The sequence below is a fragment of the Fulvia fulva genome, chromosome 10, assembly GCF_020509005.1.
Source record: "Fulvia fulva chromosome 10, complete sequence".
Lineage (NCBI taxonomy): Eukaryota > Fungi > Ascomycota > Dothideomycetes > Mycosphaerellales > Mycosphaerellaceae > Fulvia > Fulvia fulva.
Genome location: NC_063021.1, coordinates 3,658,466 through 3,679,590, shown reverse-complemented (window position 1 = coordinate 3,679,590; position 21,125 = coordinate 3,658,466). Strand labels below are relative to the sequence as shown.

Below are 21,125 nucleotides of genomic sequence, written 5' to 3'. Positions count from 1 at the left end.
CCGAGCGGGCCACTTTTGCCAAGAACTGTACCACTTCTATAGATACAGCTATACAACCACCATTACAGCGTGTATTGTCTTCAAACGAGGCCAAACTGACCTTAGCTGTCCAGGCCACGAAACGCGACGCGACAATTACGAATCGACTTGCTACAAATGTATACGACGCGTCTCGAACTATACTAGGGTATCGATTGAATAGACGACCTCCTCGGGGTGACTACGAGCCCAATTCGAAGAAGCTTACAGAGCTAGAAGAGAGGGTGATACTTGAGTATATACTCGAGCTAGATCTTAGAGGTTTCCCGCTATTAAAGGCTAGTATACGAGCAATGGCCGATTCATTACTATAAGAGAAGGGTCTTAAGCCCGCTAGTCTCAATTGGACAGACAGGTTTATTAGGCGGCATCGTAAGCTAAAGGTTCGTATAACACGTAGATACGATCGTCAGCGAGCCCTAATAGAAGATCTAGACGTTATCGAGAAGTAGTTCTTACTTGTACGTAATATAAAGGAGAATTATAGCATCTTTAACTAGGACACCTACAACTTCGACGAGACAGGGTTTATAATAGGTGTCATTACGTCTTAGAGCGTCGTTACGGGTTCAGAAAGGCGTAGTAGAAAGAGGAAGGTCGTTCAATAGGGCAATAGAGAATAGGTAATAGTGATTAAGACTATCTATATAGACGGAATAGCGCTCCTACCCTACGTCATCCTTATAGGCAAACAGCACATTAGTACCTAGTACTAAGACGGCAACTTGGGTCTAGACTAGACAATTAGGCTAATAGAGAACGGCTGGACTAACAATGAGTTCGGTATACGGTAGCTAGAGTATTTCTAGAAGTATACTATAGCTCGTACGACTAGGGTATAGAGACTACTTATTATCGATGGCTACGAGAGCTATAACTCGAAGGCATTCTAGAATCTGTATAAGGAATACAAGATCTTGGCCCTATGTATACTATCGCACGCCTCGTACTTACTCTAGCCATTAGATGTGGGTTACTATTCGCTATTAAAGAAGGTATACGGTGCTCAGCTCCCGGGCTTAGCACGCTAGCGCATCACTTATATCGACAAAGTAGAGTTCCTACGCGCCTTCCGGGTAGCCTATAACGCTGTATTTAGACAGGAGAACATCCTATCTGAAGAGGAATTGTCCTCCTAGTAACGATTCTGTAGGATGTCGTCGTGTTAAGATACCGTCGCAATCAAAGTGGAAGTGGTACAGTTCTTAGCAAAAGTGGCCCGCTCGGTGGTGTGGCCCGCTCGGTGGTGAAGCACGTTATAGCTAAAACTACGGTCTAAATAAATTGCGCCGTAGGAATACAAAACGTCGTATCGAGTAAGATTTGCCCTCCCTACCTACGATAGTATAATAACGATACGTCGTGGTATATATATCGTGAGGAGGCCCGAGAAACGGACACGGAGAAGAAGCCTATACTCTAATATTTATATCGTATATTGTTATACTGTCGTAATCGTAGAGGGCAAGCTACTACTAAGCTAGCTGTTTAGCGCGCTTTGCCTTTAGACCCTCGCAGGCTCGGTTTTCAGCTTGCTAATGAACAACAACCGAATGCCTGCAGCGGTCTGATGTTGGAGATAGGTCAGGAGACCCATTCGTGAGGACAGTCAAGGTATGTACCGGTGCAGAGGATGGGGTTGGTGATGGTGATAGCTAATGGAGTAGTAGGGATTCTGTGGTTGTGGGGGTTGTTCAAGGAGGGGAGACGGATGGGTTGTTGATGCTGGGGATTGCATGGGGCATTGTGTAGAAGTGGCACCACGATGTAGGAAACTGGCGAGTGAAATATCTTGTCGTGCTAGATCTATCACGTAGCCTAGAAGGGAAGCATTCCACGACGCCTTCAAGATCCTCTCTGCAACGAAATAAAGCCGACTTGTAGGAAGTACACTCCTGCCTTTGACCACGAACAAGACATGAAGAAACCACTTCACCATCTCGTCACGTAAGATGCTCGCGAGCATTAAATACCACCCAACATCCCCACCTCCCCTCTCCATCAAAAATGATATGTTGAAAGGCCTCCGTCCTTATGGAGCAGCTAGTAAGCGAGCCAATCCTGAATTTCTACGTTCTTTTTGACTAATTAGACGGCAGCTCGAATTTGTTAGCAATAGCTTTTATTCTAAAGGCCCTCTTCCTAAGCACGGACCCTCGAAGAACACCCTACGCACCCTCGAAGAAGCAATAGGGTGACAGAGTCTAATTGTTGTTCTCGCTACGGGAGCTTTACGGACATGCTCCGTTCACTCCGGCTCGCAAGCTCGCCTCGTTCACTCACGCATGCCCTTCAAGCTACCCTTCGCTCAATCACCAACACCAACCCACCACAACCACAACCACAACCACCACCCTCCTCACCACCCTCCTCACCATTCTCCCCCACCTGCCCTTAGCCTCACCCTACTACAAAACCTACACCCTCACCTACGGCCTAACCGCCTGCATAAACGACCAAGCTTTCTGCCAACCCACGAGCAAAAACTCGATCGAACCCCTGGGGAACGAAGGCTTGTTGCGATGATCTAGAGTATCCTCATGTTAGTTGTGGGAAGAAGTGTCCCTAGAGAGAGAGAGAGAGAGAGAGGGGGGGGGGAAAGGTATGTAAGACGAGACAGGAATGGGGAGAGGGGGCGACGTGGCGCTGGCGCTGGCGCTGGTTGGGATTGGGATGGTAGAGATGAAGGTGAGGGATGGGATGGGGGTGGATGGGTCGGTTTTGATTTTGAGGATGAGATGCTTCGCTGCTGAAGGGGAAGGGGATGAGAGGAGGGAGTGTTCGTTCTATCGGGGTGTGATGAAAGGTGGAGGTGCGGAGGAGGGCTGGCTTTGTGAGGATTCTCTGAGGGGATGTTGGAGGTGCTGCGTCACACGGAACCGAGTCTACTAGGCGTGAGGATATTGCCATTTACCATACCGTCAGGCTGAATAATGGAGATGTAGCCACAAGGCTACCACCGCAGCAGAAGAGAAGTGTGGATATCAAATGAGGTCTCTTGACTTGCTTTCAATCGAGCGATGTATACATGCTTTGGAGACTTGTACAAGCCCCATCTCTTCGCCATGAAAGACTCCGCTATTTGTGCGGTGTAGAGCGTCAATGAGGATAGGCTAGGGTAATGTAGGACTGCTGTCGAGGGTTAGGAGTGAGATTTGGACGAGCCTCGTGTTCGCAACGACAACAACAGGGAGAAATGATCCCGTTGTCTTGCCCTCGTCAAGAGCGATGCACAGTAAGCGTATCCGAGCTGTAGTGGTTGTTGACTTTCATCTCGGTCCTCGATCCGTGTTCCGCTGCTGTTCATATTACCCCTTGATCGGGCTAGTGTTATGACCTCGTAGATTCGCGAAATTCCTGATTCGTGCCTTACGTGAGATGTATACCACATGACTCCTCACGGGTCTGGAAGCATGCCCTTGGCATGATGACGCCCAATACCCCTTCCTCGTACCTTGAATAGCCAACACATTTGAGCTCAGATTTATAGCTCCCTGCCACTCATATAGCCCCCATCATCAACGCAAACTTCCTCACACCTCACGGAATCTTCCCTTGACACTCTGCGGCTGCGTAACATTCATCGCCTCACACTTCGCGTCGAGCTTTTTCAACTGCTTCTTCAGCGACTTCCACTCCTCTGCAGCATACTGCTTCTCCCTTGCTGCTCGGTCGGCTTCCGTCGCCATGCGATCAGCCGCTGCTTTTGCATTCTTGGCTTCGTTGGCCTGTCGATCGGCCTCTTGCTTCATGCGGTCGCCTTCTGAAGTTATGCGAGCCATTGTGGTAGCGAGGCTTTCGGCCTCTATATGTAGTCTTGCGGACATTTCGTGTCTCATCGCCTGTGTCTCGGTATTGAGCTTCGCGAGTGCTTGATTCAGTGTATTCTCGATAGTGCAGGCCTCAGCTACATCAGGTCGAGCTAGATCCAGATGATTTTGCACATTGCTCAGTTGGCTTCTCATCTGGTCCAGATCGTCTTTGAGCAGGCACCGGAAATATAGGCCCGGTGCGCAGGGCCCTTTGGATTCGGGAGACTGCATGCGTTTGGTATCCCATTCATCTCATCGACGGCGATGCTGTTCGAAGTTTCCCGGGTGTAAATGACCATTTTCTCCGGACCGATACGCAGACGGCACACCTTCTTCATCACGACGACTCGTGGAATTCGCTTCGGTGTCCTTTGCGAATCGATAAGGTAGCTCATTGTCCCCCAAAGCCTTCACCTCGTTGCGCAAGTCTTCGGGCTCATCCAACAGTGTGCTTGTCTGATACGGGTCTCGTCTATTGGTGTGTCCAACGTGGTGCTCAAGATGGTCACTCACTTTGTAATAGTTGCGAGGCTCACAATGTCAGCAGAGTTCGCACACCTGGATCGCTGTCATTGAGACCGATGATGAGCAAGCGTTCGCGTAGCACAATACTCACCCATCGTTCCAGCTCTCGCTAAGATTGTGGAGCCATGACTGTTGATGGCAATACCGGTAGTTGTGGCGGCTCGAGATGTTGAAGTGAGAGGACGAGCTGGTCATTGCCGCGGGTGACGTGGCTCGCAGAGAGGTATGCGAAGTTATTGTTGGCTCACCTGTATACACCCAGGCTCTCGGCTGTTCGGTGTTTCGAGCTCACCTTGGCGGCCTTTGCGCTGGTACAGCATCACTTAGTGGCGATATGGCGCTCACATCGAGATCATGGACACATGTCAGCGCCTCTATGGTTGACTGCTCGTCCTGAACTTCGCCTGACGTTGAGGTCAAGTGCCAGGCTAAGGCCCATGATCGCTCACCCGGAGCCTTGCACTTACATGCTTCGCGGCTCGACATCCCCACGATCTGTACACGTCTGCCATGGTTCCAGAAAGCATCGCCATTGATACACGTGGCTGCGATCTGGCTGTACGAGTGCAAATTGTCGGCAGTCAGGAATGAACGAAACTCGGTCGTGCTGTTCAGTGAATTCAGTAGGCCTGGCTCGTCCAATTTTAGTAGATATCATAGAACATGACGGCACTAAATCAATCCTCGAGGGCTTGAGGTCTGTCGATTGACAAGCGGAGCTTTGATCTCGCTGCGAAGCGTTTGTTGCTTGCCTTCTGCTGAGGTTGCCATCGATGATTCAGATGCTCTGGCCAGATCGCCGCATGGCCTTCGGTACTTGTCAACATCTCGCAGCGATATCGTCCACGCTGACGCAAGAACTCTCTGGTCCGCTTCTGGCCGCTGGAGCAGTCTCTTCCCCTCCCCGTGGCTCTCGAGATGTGACCTTAGCTGGGAAGGTGAACTCAAGATTGTGTGCCGAGCTGCATATAACAGCAAAGTATTAGACGCATGTTCATGCAAAGGCATCTCGCTCGAGCTAAAGTTCCCACACGGCGTGGACCGGAGACGCGTGCCTGACGATCACTGCCGAAAGCGGGCATGTTGATTGCTTTCAGAAACAACTGCAGATGTCATCCAGGAACATGGGCCATGGCTCAAAACCTCATCGTTGCGTTTACTGACAACCGTCAAATGTTGGAAAACGGAGTCTTCGTCGTTCCATTCGGAAAAGGTTGTGATAAGACGCCGCGGGATGGCAGAGGTGAGACCTTGCCTGGTCATGGTTCACGCCTATCATGCATCGCATGATTCGCATCCCCTAGCCGGTCGTTCCTCGCGAGTGATTCAGCGGCCAGATTCTGGGGGTGGTGGACAGGAGCAAGCATTGTCGTGCGATGCTGCGGTGAAGAAGAATCTGAAAGCGAGGGAAGTCATGATGTGGTCAGCGTGCAAGGAAAAAGCGGTCGAGTTTAGTTGTGTTCGTCGTTCAAGTCTGCAGGGCTGAGACGATTGTCATCTCCATTCCTTGCCCGCGGCTCCGGCTTCGATAGACTAGCTTGAATACCGTTGCACAAGCTCTCAACGTTGATGACAACTGACGATTCATCGTTCGATGTGACGACGGAAGAGATGTCCTTTGCCGCTTCACTGCATGATGTGGTCGAAGGCGCTCTGCCAGCAGGAAAGAAACCATGGCATAGGCGTGCAGTTGAAGCACGAATTGGATCGGGAACGATGGCGTAGCTCTAGCCGATGCTAAAGGAGGTACATGTAGCTGCATGTGATTTGCAGGAACACCAACTCCAACGGACATGCACAGCTCTTTCGCTGACCCAAGCGCTGCTCCATCGAGTCGCGCTCTAAGCGTTATCCTTCAATATTTGACAGGGTCCTGAACTAAGGGCCGCCGCGCCTGCTGTCGATTGGGTGGAACTGAACGGCAGTTTCCCTTTCGACCCAGGTAGATGACCGGGGCCCACGCGGCTGTACCCAGCAAGATCGCACGCAACGGTCGAGGCAAGCACTTTGCAACACTTCGCTGCTGCAACCGCCACTCGTTACTGTAATCTGTTTGTACATGCACAATCACGCTTTCTGATCTGAAATCTCCCATACACTCTCTTCCAGCAAAGCAATTGTTCATCGCCAGTCCGCCCAGCCTGCCAGCACGTCACGGAGCCTTGTCTGGATACACTGCTTCTCCTATACTCAGCCACCGATCTTGCGCGTGAATCGCGTGGCTTCCCACACTCCTGGTCTTCATCTCCAGCAACCAGCCAGCATTCAGGCCTGCCCTGATTGCATTCTACTGGCCACGAACCCATCCCGACCAACACATTGCCTTTGACTTCGACATCGGGCTTGCATCACTTTGTACCAGCACACGAAATGGCTTCCAACACAACCTTCGGGGCTACAATTGTCCCAACGGAGCGAAACGCGAGCCAGGGTCGACTACTTCCAGTGGCCGACTCTCCAGCTCTCACACCTGCTGTCTCTCGTGACGGTTCACAACTCTCCGACTACGACAACCGGCCAATCCCACCGCACTCGCCCTTTTACCAACACCCGCCCGCCTCGCACGAAGTCGTCGCCCACACCAGATCAAACTCAGGCAAGCTGGACACCACCGGGTTCGAGAAGGATGTGGAGCATGGTAATGCCACCCCGCTGGCGCCCTCGAGCGAGGAGCATCCGTTTGGCAAGAATGTAGCCATTGTGGACAACAAGGAGTGTGAGATGTGGCCCTCGAAACAGACGCTCAAGCAAAAGTACCAACAAGCAAAGAAGCAACGACGCGAGCAGAAGGGAGGCGTGTTTGCTCCGCTGGCAAACCGATGGGCAAAGCTGAGCAAGAAGCAGAAGCTGTCGACAAAGCTCGTCATCGCCTTGTTCTTGGTGGGCGTAGCTGTCGCAATCGGCGTGGGCATTAGTGTAGCCGTGAAGGGTTCCTACTATGTCACCGATGGCAGCAGCAAAGACATTGGGCAGTAGTGGAAAGTCTCGATCTCAATGGTATTTCATACCCTGCACGCGTTTTGCCTGTCGCACGCTAATGATGCAGTCAGGCATACACAACATCATTACACAATCGACCAGTCCAGTATCCGCCTGCTGGCTGGCCACGCAACGCTCGTTACGATACCCATCTAGTTGCCGATATTTGTACAGTTTCACGCAAGGTGCTTAGGAGTTATGGCAGCGATTGCATCTGGGAGAATATTTCGACCACCGGTGGTCTCATATCATGGCCGGACGGCGCCATTCGATAATTTTGTATGCTACTCGCAAAGGTAGCCACGACGTGCTATCATCCTCACCGGGTTCACCTTTCAGCGTTGTGGCTAATGTGCGTCGTCGGCAACACAGGCGTGAGCTGATGGAAAACTAGTTATCTCCAGAAGAACGAACGATCAAAGCTTGAAACAAGACGGTCACTGCGATCAGTCGACATCATACTTTGCGATGGAATTCAGCGCGAGCAACACTCAAGAAAGAAGGGAAGAAGGAATGTGGCTTTGCCATTCGCGTGGTACATGGTTGGCTGTTCCTGCCGCTGAAGTTGCTGCGCCTTCCTGAGCTGTGCAGCATCACAACTTCGAACTCAAGGACATAACCTCGACTCCACATACTCACGCTTGACTTGCTCTCTACTATACAGCACTACAAACATAAGCTACACTCGAGTACCAATCGAATGATGCCATTCTCCCTACGAAGAAGCAGAAACAAGCCACCATCCGACGAGAAAGAAGTCGTCCCTCGAGTCAACGGCAAAGAACTCGTCCCGCAAGCTGAGAAACAGGCGATCGAACCATACCCGCACAAGCAAGTAGCCGGAACCCACGAGAAACGGATCCTCGAAACACCTGGGAAAGAAATCGTACATGTCCACCGCGACGACCCGGAAAGACCGGTCTTGAAGACATACCACATCGCCACCCGTGGACGTAATCGAGACCTTCAAAGCCTTGAAGTCCGGCATGAGAGAGAAGTTATTTACTCGATTCGACGCAAGGAGAAGGGGAAATCTTTCTTCGGTTCGGATTCGGGTAGTGTTTGGATTCAGATTTATGATAGTAATTGTGTGCCGCAGAGCCAGTTGTCGTTCCCGGTAGTTGCGGCGGCGAGAATGATGCCGGGATTGAAGGGGGAGGGGTTTAATGTCTGTCTGGGGGATCCGGGGAGTGGGTTGGCGAGTTGGGGGGAGGTTAGGGATATCGCGGAGGGAGGGGTGTGGCGTTTTAGTTTTAGTGTGAATAGGCGGCGCTTTGTGCTGGAGTTCGAGGTGGAGGGGGGGGGTGTGTATAGGCTGCTGGATGGGGATATGGGGAAGGTGTTGGCGAGGTTGAGGATGAAGGCGGTGGAGGTGAGGGAGGGGGATGGGATGGCTGATGTGGATTATTTTGAGGAGCTGCATCGTGCGCCGGAGTTGTTGAGTTTGGTGGTTAAGGTGGGGGTTGGGGAGGTTGTGAAGGGTGCTGGTATTTGGCTAAAGGAAGGTGCGCGTGGGAGGTAGGTTGGCGGTGTTGGAGCGGGGAGTGGGATGGGGGGGGGAGGGGGCATGATCTAAGGACGATGAGGTGCGGCAGCCTTTACTGTGCGTTGGATGATCGTGAAGGTGTACATGGTGTGGCTTCAAATCCATCGACTTTCTCCCCAGCTCCAACCCGACACTCCGGCTCGGCTGATGCGCGCCTGCAGGGCATCCTTGGCCATGCCATGCTGAAGCAAGTGATAGCGTCAGGAACCACCTCGTGCTTGCTCAGTCCAGTATGAATGTTTACTGGACGCTTGTTTCAGAGCAGACCTAACACGCCAATGTCATCCCGATACGACGATGGTATAAGACGTCTCCATGGCGTCTTCAAACGACACGTCCAGCACGACAACACTTCCCACCAACGATACCGACGGGATGCAGATTCCGGTGGGATTGAGTAGTTTGCTAATTAGGGTGGTGACGTACAGTGAGCATGAACCTCCAACACACAATCGAAAGTAGACATCGCTGACAATCCCATCCAGACATCCGCTACGCCGCCACAGGCTCCTCCCTCCAAGACGGCGAGCAAGTATGGGACGGCATCCGCGGCCCCCGCGTAACCTCCCAACTCCGCTTCACCACCCTCAACACCCCCGCCGCCTTCATCAACCTCCAAGAAGTCCTCAAACCCCAACTCGACTCCATCCTCGCGGGCCTTAACAATTCCACCACATCCCCCCCACCTCCTCCTCCTCAGCTTCGCCAGAATGGACCTACATCGGCGTCGGCCGCGAAGACGATCGCGAATCCGGCGAATACAGCCCTATCCTCTACCGCCCCTCCATCTGGGAACTGTCGAATTGGACGACCATTTGGCTCTCCGAGACGCCCGAGGTCCCATCGAAGGGCTGGGACGCGGGGAGTACGAGAATTTTGACGATTGGGGAGTTCGTGCATAGGGAGAGTGGACGAGGTGTCGTGGCTATGAATACGCATTTCGATAATGCAGGATCTGTGTCGGGGGACAATTCTGCTAGGATTGTGACTGAGGAGATTCTTGCGCGGCAAAGCGGTGGGAGTAGGGGTGGGAATGGGGCGACCAAGCCGGTGATCTTGACGGGTGATTTCAATTCCGAGCCGAAGCAGGAGGCGTATCAGTATCTTACAAAAGAGAATTCCCCGGTAGAGGATTTGCGGGAGCAGGTCCCCGAGGCGGAGAGGTATGGGAATAGGATTGAGACGTTTACGCGCTTTGATCGCGGGGATGAGGCGCATACGCTGATTGATCATATTTTGGTTGATAAGAAGAGTGCGTGGGAGGTGAGGACGTATGGGGTGCTTGCGAATGTGTTTGATGGGGGGGGGGGTTACTATAGTGATCATCAGGCTGTTGTTAGTGATTTGAGGTTAGATCTGGAGGCGTGAGGGAGGCCGCTGGGTGGGTGGATGGGGATCTGGCGATGTTGATGTATTGCTGTTATGTCATGATCATCGTAGATTAGGCTAGACTAGACTAGTATGCCTTAAACTCTGCCAACCGCGTCCTCTTCCCAGCCAGTTGTGTGAACGATACGCGAAGCTGACTTGTTTCCACAGCATCTCCAGCAATAGTCGTCACGCCATTCGCAATCAACTCCGGCGTAGTCCAAATATCAGACCAAGAACCACCGTCATTCTGCTGGAGCTTGTATTCGCTCGGTAGAACGTAATCACCATCATCAGCGAAGAACGCAAGCTCGACGCTCGTGAAGCTCGTATCACTACCGAAATCGACCTGGTAGAACTGCTCAGAGTCCGCATCAGTCGCATCGGAGTCCCACCCGTTCTTCAATTCCGGAAAGAACCAGACGCGGCCATCGATAGCATCGTGAACGTTCTCGGTCTCGTTGCCGGACGAGGCGGAGCCGATTGGGAACTGGCCTCTCACGAGCTGGACGGATTTTGCGATGGGTCTTTTGATAGCCGGCGCGGGTGCGGAGGCGATTTGGGCTGTGAGTTTGTTGAGGCCTTGGCTAGATGCGACGACGTTGCCGTCGACTTCGAGCTGGAGCGTGCCGGATCGCCATTGTACTGCGATCGTGTGGCCGTGGTAGGGGACGTCTTGGAGGCGGAAGTAGGAGATGTCAGAGTTGGTTGGGATCATGGGGTTGATGATGATGCTGTTGTCGGGTTGGGGTCTGATGCCGACGAGGCCGCCGATGATGAGGTCGTTATAGCCGCTGTGAAAGTAGTGATGGGAGCGTGGGAGGCCGACGATTGGGCCGGGCTTGTCTGGTTCGTAGTCTTCTTCGAGGTCGAGCAGGTCGCCTTGGTAGTGCAGCTTGGTATATCGGCGCAATTCGTCGAGATAGTCGGACTTGGAGATGATGTCCTGATCGTAGGTGTCGAGAAGGTTCGCCAGACCAAGTAAGACCTGAGTCGTCTGATATGGCCAGACTGGACCGTTCCATTGACACTCTCGCAGGCCGGTCGGTGTATCATACCTGTACTGACGCATGTAATACTCGTATGATGGCTCCACGGTACGCATGCCGCTCGAGCCACGGAGCTCCTCGGGATTCAGGAGATGCTTCCAAGCCTGGCTATAAGTGTCGTTGTTATCAGGCATGTTGAACATCCAAGGAACAAGACCGACAAGCTCACGTCCACGAATTGGCTCATAGTACTTGACACATTCAGTATCGCGTTGATGACGGTCAATGTAGTGCTCCATGGTTTGGTTCCAGATGTCGGCATCGAAGCGCTCTTTGAGTGTGGCGGCTTTCTGGTTGTAAGTCGAAGCAACATCGCCCCGACCAGCCAGTTCCGCGATCTTGGCGTTGGCAATGGCATTCGCCCACTGGTAAGAGTTGATGGAAGGTCTGAAAGCTTGGCCGCCACCAAATCCATCCTCACCACACGATGCATCGATGCTGGAGATGGTGTACTCGGTGGCATCGGCCAGAGGTTCTCTCCAGAACAAGCCCTTGCTTGTGTCGAAGCTGTCGCCCTCCCACTGACTGTACAGGCTGGTCATGGCGTCTAGGTGTACTGTCATAGAGTCCACATCACCGTCGACAAGGTATCGACCATATACGGAATCTGACATGTAGTCCGTGAAGTGCCGATCGTTGCCTCCATTATACATGTGCCGGATGTAGTCGTCTGCAAAGCGGCGGTCTCGCAGCCAGCGACCTTCTCCTAGGTGAAAGCCGGTTGCATCGTTCAATGTAGCCCACGGCTCAAGCTGCCAGCCAACATCGTCCAGAAACTCAGTCGAGACGTAGCCTCGTTCGCCCAGATCTCGTTGATGTGCTCGAAAGATCTTCCAGCGATAGTAGAAGACAGCTTCGATCTCTTTATCCGACGACTCGAAGTATGGAATACGCTCGCGGTACCAGTCAGCATCGTTGCCGAAGTACTTGTTGGCAAGACTGTCCGTGTCCAGAGCGCGCTTTGTGAGTGGACCTGCCAATGCAAGGCGGCCTGCTAAGGCCGCCGTTGCAACAGTGAGGGCTCTACGATACATGTTAGTGTGGTGAGAATGGAAGAGGCGCTCGTCTACGAGACGCCACCCTCATGCTTTATGCTCCATGAGCGGGTCGACATAGACAAGGATACTCATGCTGTTCAACGATTTAGCCGGGTCATGAATTCTCCGTTATCCTTGGAGCTCCGGAGGAAGCTGCACTTGGCATGAGGGTGGTGAAGGTGCATTTAGTGGGTGAGCCATCAATATTTGCTCGGGTTTGATGACTCGTGGTCCATGAGAGCGGCACGAAGCCCAAGAGCCAAGGGTGTTGATACGATGCCGCGCATCGTGTTCTGATGGTTATGTTCTTCCGTATTGGCAACGTGCTTGCGAGCCATGTATTGCAGCAGTATTCATTCCTCGTAGGCATTGGCTCCAGAACAGAAGAAGATGTCATCTCAGAGAGACGCGCAACTGACGCAAACCATACGATTGCCACAATGCGTGTCGAATGGCTTAGCACCAGTATCGAAGGATGTGGGTCGTACTTGTTGGACGTTGATGTTGTTGCGAAGAAAAAGTCGTTGTCGCAAAGCGAGGAAGGAACATCCAGTGCCGGGAACAACGATGCGCGAAACTGCCGGGAACCGTCAAATTCCCCTCCACTCGCATTTCAACTTCCTCTTGACCACAACATCATCGAGCAACGCATCGTATCGCGACGATACAGCCTACGATCTCAACTGTCCATTTCCAGATCTTTGCAATGCGATCACAACAGTCCGCCAATGCCAAAACACTGCGGTACAGACAGCAGACGAACAAGAGCAGCTTCACGCGACTGCCTCTATCTGAGCTACATCGAAGTATCGCAGATGAGGCCTGATCAACATTTGCACGTGTGACCGGAACACGCTTGACAATACCAGCGTGCAGTATACTTCAGGAAGAGTACCGCTTGACATACAAACTCTCGAGACTATGGCACGAAGGACCCGCTGTTGCATACTGCTGAGCTGCACTTCATCCTAGAATGCGACTGGTCGTCATCCTACAGCACCTAGGCAAAGCTCTTCGCACCACACTGCAGAGACCATCCTCCCGAGTCTCGCGATGTGGCAGATGCTTACTGTGCCCGCTACGAACAATTGTCCCACCGCGTCCTGGTAGTCGTTCCTTGCACTCCTTCGCCTTCGCAGTACCTTTGATGAACATGCTGGCATAGCATTGCACGGAATCGTGGAAGAGCTGTGGCATGGCGCTAATCTGCCTTCCGCTGTACTTACAGACCATTCACTTGACTGCATATTGATAGACCGTCTGGCGAAAGCCGTGTCGCAAAATGAAGGAAAGAAACATTAGGTTCACCTTCATGCCCGCAGAGGGCGATAACATGTATGCAATCTGGACTGATTCCTTAGGCATAATACTGATCAACCCACAGAGAGCAAGCACCGACGTACTCACCAACCAGCTCAGGCGATTACAGCGAGAATGTGGCAAAGCGGGCATCGGGCGAGAAGCGCCTTTCGACCATCTCTGGATCTTGCTTGCCAGAGGTCGTGCCTACGGACATATCCCAGGGCAAAGAAGTAGTTCACACAGATCCCCAGTCAGAGAAGGTCTATCCACCACCGGAGAACTACCCTGAGCCCTTCGACGAGGAGGGTGGCAAGGAAGTTGTGCCTTTGTCTGTCGACCCAGCGCCGTACCAGCAACCTCACCCGATGACGGTGCGCATGAACACGAGAGTGTGTGGCATACGGCTGAAGTGGACGCTTGTCGTTCTACTGCTTGTGCTCATAGCCATAGCTCTCGGCGGTGGGCTGGGTGCTGGTCTTTCTACTGGCTCAAAGTAAGTTCCCCGTTGCATGCTTTAGACAAACCAGGCTGACAACGCTATAGACATTCTTCTCCACCACAGACGGGCGCAGGAGCGCTGAATGGCACCAGCTCAGCTCTCGTGACGCAGTCGTTCCCAACAGCCCCAGGCGGGAGCGAAGAGAACCTAGTGATGTACTTTCAGCATCGCGATGGACACATTCGCTATGTGTGGCTTGCTAGCAACGGCACATGGATGGGCGGCGATGCATCGACTGATGTGGCTAACAACGCCAAGAACAACACTCCAATCACAGCAGTGTCCTACACGTGGAGTGGAAACAACTTTTGGCGTGTCTTCTGTACGTGGTCGATGGTCACTATGCCCCAAATCTAGACTGACTTGCCATCCAGATATCGACACAACGAACACAATCATGCAGACCTGGAGAAGCAACGCGACCCAGGGGTGGGCGCTCGGCTTACTCAGTGACTCGAACATCCAACCGTGGGATTCAGACGATGTCGGCATGGAGGTCTGCTGGTATGGTTCGATGACTAGCGGAGTCTCAATCCAAGCGGCAGCGGACACGAACAATGCCAGCGATTTGGCCTACCGTCTAGTATACTCATCAGATGAGACGACCTTCCAGACTATGACTTTCCATGGCGACACGCAACTTTGGGAGCCAGAGCAAACGCTTCCGGGTGTCGATGGACGAAGTTCGCCTGCTTGCAGCAACTTCGGATCTGGCAGCGTTGATTACTTGATGCTCATGGACCCTGACAACTCGGTCAATGTGTACTGAGGAGACAGCAACACAAGTATTGCTAAGAGCACGGCACATCCGACGGACACGTGGACCAACTCCTCAGTAGCCATTCATAACGTTCAAGAAGCCGCATCTCTCAGCTACACCGACGGCCTCTACGCCCAGGACGCTAACGATCGCATGATCAACAACTTTGACATCACCTTCGCTGCTGAGAACACGATAGTTGCGGACAGCTCCAATTTCGTGATACAAGGCGTCGCCGGTACACAGGGTACCGGCCTGGCGACGATATTGCAAGTGGGTGCGAACGAGGTCATGGTGTTCTGTCAAGACGCCGAGGGCAATGATGTGGAGTATGGACGGAACGATGACACTGGGATGCAGTCAAATGGGACGAGGGATCGCGATACCGTTCAAGTGATATGTATAGATGCAAGTTCCGATTGTAGATAATCGTGATCTCACAGTACTGTTTACTACATAAACGTGATGTTCAGCTGTCGAGTGGTTGTGGATCCGCCTGCTGGTCCGAGCGTCTGGGTCTGTCGACATTCCCTGCTCTTCACGCTTTTCTCCGTCTACGCTATCATCAACACCATCATTTCGACCATGACCCATGAAGCTGCTATGATGATCTATGGAACGCTCTCACGACATTGCGATAAAACAAGGCGGCAAAGCATCACCAGCAGAAAGAATGGGCCTCCACGTGCTGATCTGACAAGAATACCACCCACGCGAAGAAACCTATCTCACTCCACGAGGGCTTGATCGACACGCAGGCGATCAGCACGCGAAGACGGTCCTCTTCATCGAGCAAGAGTGATCTCTGCCTGCTTCGTCCATAACAGAAGCAAAAACTTCAAAGCACAGCACGATGTAACCATCTTGTGATTGTAGCGTGGGCGGCTATGCACCCAGCAACTACACTCGACGTCTAGGCCAACACGACCCATGCATCATCAAGCAAGAAGCGACCACTTCCCACGATCACCGAAACGTTGTATACTTCCCGGACCACGCTAGATGTTGCGATTCGCTCAGGAAATGCCAACAACGAGATGCTGGTCGACGCCCACGATGATCTATAGCATGGCACGCGAATCGGAGACGGGTCGCATGCGGGCGTGCATGGCTTCATAGCTCGGACAGCGAAGAAGGACTGTCACGTAACACAGCGCTGGAGTGTACATGATCTGTCAGCTTGAAGTGCAGCCAGGCGCAGCAGAGTGCACTCAGCCCCATCCTTCAGCTAGACGTCCAGGAGGGGCAGATTGGTGGTAAATATTGCTGTGTTTGGGTGAAGATGAAGCAGGGCAAAGATCGGAGTGCGATTGCATACAGTCAAAGTATGTATGCGTCTGTGCTGCTTCATACATACTGATAAGTCACAACAGCACAGGCCAGAGCAGACGTATGTGGAGCCTCAACTGCCGGACCCGCGACTGTCTACCACAGGTGCAAGGAGGAAGAGAAGCTGACCGAAGCTCGAGATTCAAGCCCTACAGACAATGCCATCACGGCTCTGCAACAAGTCGATCTTCTCCAACGCTCGGCCCCAGCCGCAAAAGCTATTGGACGACCTGCCCATACCACATCTCGAAGGATTGCAGCTGCACAGCAAAGCTACACCTCACCGGCCGCAGGATCTATCAATACCCTCTACTCTGTGGTACCTCACTAACAATCACCACTGCATGCCAGCTGAAGGTCCGCAAAATTCTAGCCGATGCTCCAGGACGGGGCATCCACTTGAGTCAGCGGCAGTCAAGGTGCAAGAGAGCAAACGCGCGGTGATGGCCATGCTTGTTCGCCCGTAGAGCATTGGCAACTCAGGAACCACCTTATAAGCCGCAACTCTACTCCACGCACCTGAACTCTCCTCCAGTCATCATTACCATACCTCCCGCACCGAACGACCTCTCGTCGATGCCAAGAACACACTCCCTAGCCTTCCAGTCCGATCTGCTCAGATACCCCGGCTGACCCACCCATCCCTCCATCATGACCACCAACAGTTCCGCCCTCTACCTCTCCAACAGTACCTGCTACTTCGGCGCCGGCCAACTCGCATTCCCCGCCTTCATCCCCTGCGGCAACGCCGCCACAAACGGCCACCACGCCTGCTGCTACTCGAACGACTTCTGCCTCTCATCAAACACTTGCTGGGACAACACCACCGTCGTCACCTACATCGCCGGCTGCACGGACCCCCTCTTCCGCGCGAGCACGTGTCCATAGCGGAATTCTTATCCCGACCAGCAATGGGTTGCGCTCGCGAGGTGTGATGGGGAGGATGTGGATCTGTGGACGGCGGTATATAGGGATACTATTACGTTATTAGTATAGGAAGTTATTATACGGGCTTATATAGGGTATTTTAAAAGTAGGTTATATATTAAACAGGTATAGTGTGTATGCGCATGGAAGTTAGGACAGGTGACAGGGAACGAGGAAGGACCAATATGGTATTCGACGGTACACAATAGAACAGCTTTCAGTTACAAAGGTATCTCTTCCCTAGGATCAGAGACGTAGTCTCTTATACCTACACAGGGGAAATCTAGATCTCTAGCCCCTGCTCCTTTCCCGACGCCTTAGCGGTTTCACCTACGTTTTACTATACGACGACGATCTCTACAGTAGTCTCGCACCAACGCTGTACTAGTGTCTCGACTGATGCGACATACCTGCCGACCTGTATTCGCAACACTCCCACTCAGGTCGTAAGGCAGGGAACAATTGTTCCTGCTATGCTAGCTGTAGCTGTCGCACGAAGGTCTAGAACTAGGGACCGGCTAGTAGTTTAGTTAGACCATCTGCAACAATCTCCTTAGTATAGTAGTACTCCACTTTGATCTTTCTCTACCACTAGAGGTGCCTGATGTAGTTGTAGGCAACATCAATATGCTTAGATCTTTCGTGGATATAGGCGTCCTTGACTAAGGTCAGAGCCGCCTGATTGTCCCCTATAAGACGTACTGGCCGTAGTTCGTCGACGGTACTCTTGTTAGCTAAGACGGTTAGTTAGAAAGAGTAGTCTCCTACTAAGCCTAGGCATTTCATTTCTCGGAGAACGGCCGCTAGGAATTAGGACTGCTTTATAGCAGCGTTTATTACTATAAACTCTACCTCTATAGTCGAGGTTGCTACAGACTTCTACTTCTTGCTCATCTAAGATATAGGGGTGCTATATACTAGCTAGACATGTCCTGGGATTAAGACTCTGTCTACTCGATCTATCGCGTAGTCGGAGTCCGAGTATCCGGTTAGGACACCGCCGCTACGCCTAAACATTAACCCTAGGTCGGGGAACGACCTTAGGTACCTCGAGACCTTCTTTAGTGCTTTTATGTACCGCTTGGTTAGATCCGCGACATATGTGCTAGTTCTCCCGAGCGGGAAGGCTAGGTCCGGTCTCGTTATAGTCATTAGCTATATCTAGGTCCTATTGTCGCTCTAGTAGTTATCTTTGCTATACCTTTCGTCGTCCGGAGCTATAGGACGGAGATCATCGTAACTATCTATCGGCGATGTTAAACAGGTACGGATTGCGCAGCCGCGGAAGATAGGAATTACAGATTATGTGAATGAAGAAGGACCCAATGGGATAGCGTGTATCTATGTACAGTATCGCCAGTTGATGGTGTAGGTGTTTCAGGAGGGACAGCTGTACCCAGGACTTGACTAGCAAGCCCTGATTACCAATCCCCCTAAGCACCTAATGTTGACCCTATGACCTGCATATTCTCAACACTCCCACTCAGGTCAGAAGGTCTCAAACAATCCCTTATATAAGCTAGAGCTGCCTTACAAAGTTTTGAAACTGCTGGCTATTGAGGGGCTTAGTCAGCCCATCAGCAACTATATCCTTTATGTGGCAGTAATCCACTGCAATCTTCCTTTGCCACTAGAGATCCCTGACATAGTGGTATGCCACATCAATATGCTTTGACCTGTCATGGACATGGGCATCTTTGACAAAGGTCAAAGCTGCTTGGTTGTCACCTATAAGCTTCACGGGTCTCAGCTCATCAACAGTACTGCTTGCCTTGATCCTAGGTTAGAATGAACACTCTCTAACCAGGTCAGGACACCTCATCTCTCTAAGGACTGTAGCAAGAAACTGTGACTGCTTGGCTGCTGCATTCATGGCCATGAACTCAGCCTCCATTGTTGATGTGGCAACAGACTTCTGCTTCCTACTCATCCAGGACACAGGCGATCCACAAAGGAACCACACATGTCCAAGGATTGAGACTATGTCTGCCTTGTCCATGGCATAACCAGAATCTGAGTATCCCTAGAGAATACCTCCTCCTCTTCTGTACATCAAGCCCAGGTCTGGGTATGATCTCAGATATCTGGAGAGTTTCTTCAAAGCTCTAAGATGTTGCTTTGAAGGGCCAGCAACATATGAGCTGATTCTTCTAAGGGGGAAAGCAAGGTCTGGCCTTGTCATTGTCATTAGCCACATCTAGGTACCATTGCAACTCTGGTACTCCTCACTGTTGCACCTCTCATCTATAGTAGCTGAAGGTCTCAGATCCTCATAGCTGTCCATAGGTGAGAGTGTGGGTGTGGCCTTCTCTGGAGAGATTCCCATCTTGGCAAGGTTAGTTTGGATGTAGTGTCCTTGATCAAGCTTTACAGTACCTTGGGACCTGTTTCTTGTAATCCTTATTCCAAGGATCTTCTTAGGTTCCCTAAGATCTTTGATCTTGAACACTCTTCTAAATTCAGCCTTGAACCACTGAACATCTGACGGCTTTGGAGCTGCAATGGGGATGTCATCCATATAGGTGAGGACCATGATATCTCTTCCTCTGTGGATGAGTAGGCATAGATCCACCTGGGACTAGGTGGATCCAATCTGTTCTAGCTTGGCAACACAGAGCTGTCCATACAGGCTTCTAAGGACCTTGAAGACCATATTTGGTGGAATTTCAACACCTAGGGGTAGGATCATGTAGATGTCTTCAAGAAGGCTGCTTTCGGTGAAAGCATTGTTCACATCCACCTGGTGCATCTCAAGATCTCTCTCACATACTACAGCCATGAAGACCCTAAGGGTATCATGCCTAACAGTAGGTGCAAAGGTCTCTTCAAAGTCAACACCATATTTCTGTGAAAACCCTCTTGAAACCAGTCTTGCCTTGAACTTTTCAATGGCTCCACTGATCATTCTTTTCACATCAAAAACCCACTCAGATGTAACCAGGTTTGCACCCCTTGGTGGTACAACTGGATCCAAGGTGTTGTTGCTTCCTAAGGCAATAAGTTCTTTCTGGATTGCCTCTTTCCACATGTGTCCCCAATTGGGGTCTCCTACTGCCTCTCTATAGGACTTTGGGATTGGCACTTCCTGCTGGTAGGCTATGGCCTGCCTAACAGCAGCAAATGCATGCTCCTCCACATCATTCAGGATTTCCTCTACCTAGCTCATAGTTGGATCAAGATGAAACATCTGAGCAATCAATGCTCTATGATGTTTGGCTTCATGCTCAGCAGAGCTATCATCTTCATCCCCCCTTAACCTCTTGTTGCCTGCAACTTGAGGTGGCTGTTGAGGTTGTTCCTCCTGAACAATCTCTTCCTCGCTTTGTTTACCTAGAGTCCCCTCAACTCCGATCTTCTGGTACTCTCCAATGTCTTTTGGAGGTAGGGGAAGTTGTACAAACAGCGGCTTAGCAGGTTGTGGTGGCTGTTGTGATGAATTGGGAATGTCACCCCGGCGGTGTGACATTTCTGCTAGGCGGCTGCTTCCAAGAACTGGACGCCCAACAGATTTACGCTGTGGCGCTTTGTTTGACTGGTTAGTGAAGGTGATGCCAAGGTCCATATCACCCCCCTTCTCATTCTCAAACCAGTCAACTTGGCTATGGGCCTTGACAGCTCGCATGTCAGGCTCCCAGAATAGCTATTACTTTGTGGAGTTCTCATTGTAACCCACAAAAACAGCTTCTTTTCCTCTATTCATCAATTTGTCTTTTCTCAAGCCCTGAGGTTGGGATCTTGGGTCAACATAGACCACTGCTTTGCATCCCCAGACTCTGAGATGGTCAACTGATGGTACCTGGCCAGTAAAGGCTTCTTCCGGTGAAAGAGCAATACTATCAATGATCGGACCATTAGGCAGTCTGTTTCTGATCATAGTCTGTGCTTGCAAAGCTTCTGGCCAGAACTCAACTGGCATGCTAGAGTCTTCAAGCATAGCTCGGACTGTGTTCTTA

The 21,125-nt window shown here is 51.6% G+C and overlaps 6 protein-coding genes across 6 annotated transcripts; 4 read left to right on the top strand and 2 right to left on the bottom strand.

Moving 5' to 3' along the window:
• Positions 1-3,572: 3,572 nt before the first annotated feature.
• CLAFUR5_12406 (uncharacterized protein) lies at positions 3,573-4,004 on the bottom strand (the record flags this gene model as incomplete). Its single annotated transcript, XM_047911554.1, has 1 exon — positions 3,573-4,004. The coding sequence occupies one exon, from the start codon at positions 4,002-4,004 to the stop codon at positions 3,573-3,575; it is 432 nt and encodes a 143-aa protein (XP_047767322.1).
• A 2,742-nt stretch (positions 4,005-6,746) lies between these two features.
• On the top strand, positions 6,747-7,352 carry CLAFUR5_12405 (uncharacterized protein; the record flags this gene model as incomplete). Its single annotated transcript, XM_047911553.1, has 1 exon — positions 6,747-7,352. One exon carries the CDS (start codon positions 6,747-6,749, stop codon positions 7,350-7,352), a length of 606 nt encoding a protein of 201 aa, XP_047767319.1.
• Positions 7,353-9,216: 1,864 nt separating this feature from the next.
• CLAFUR5_12404 (uncharacterized protein) lies at positions 9,217-10,269 on the top strand (the record flags this gene model as incomplete). The annotated part of the gene is made up of 3 exons (XM_047911552.1): positions 9,217-9,328; positions 9,387-9,627; positions 9,666-10,269. 3 exons carry the CDS (start codon positions 9,217-9,219, stop codon positions 10,267-10,269), a joined length of 957 nt encoding a protein of 318 aa, XP_047767320.1.
• Positions 10,270-10,357: 88 nt separating this feature from the next.
• Positions 10,358-12,352, bottom strand: CLAFUR5_12403 (uncharacterized protein; the record flags this gene model as incomplete). The annotated part of the gene is made up of 1 exon (XM_047911551.1): positions 10,358-12,352. The coding sequence occupies one exon, from the start codon at positions 12,350-12,352 to the stop codon at positions 10,358-10,360; it is 1,995 nt and encodes a 664-aa protein (XP_047767317.1).
• Positions 12,353-13,637: 1,285 nt separating this feature from the next.
• CLAFUR5_12402 (uncharacterized protein) lies at positions 13,638-14,925 on the top strand (the record flags this gene model as incomplete). Its single annotated transcript, XM_047911550.1, has 4 exons — positions 13,638-13,690; positions 13,740-14,150; positions 14,201-14,478; positions 14,531-14,925. The coding sequence occupies 4 exons, from the start codon at positions 13,638-13,640 to the stop codon at positions 14,923-14,925; spliced, it is 1,137 nt and encodes a 378-aa protein (XP_047767318.1).
• A 1,971-nt stretch (positions 14,926-16,896) lies between these two features.
• On the top strand, positions 16,897-17,133 carry CLAFUR5_12401 (uncharacterized protein; the record flags this gene model as incomplete). The annotated part of the gene is made up of 1 exon (XM_047911549.1): positions 16,897-17,133. The coding sequence occupies one exon, from the start codon at positions 16,897-16,899 to the stop codon at positions 17,131-17,133; it is 237 nt and encodes a 78-aa protein (XP_047767315.1).
• Positions 17,134-21,125: the final 3,992 nt, after the last annotated feature.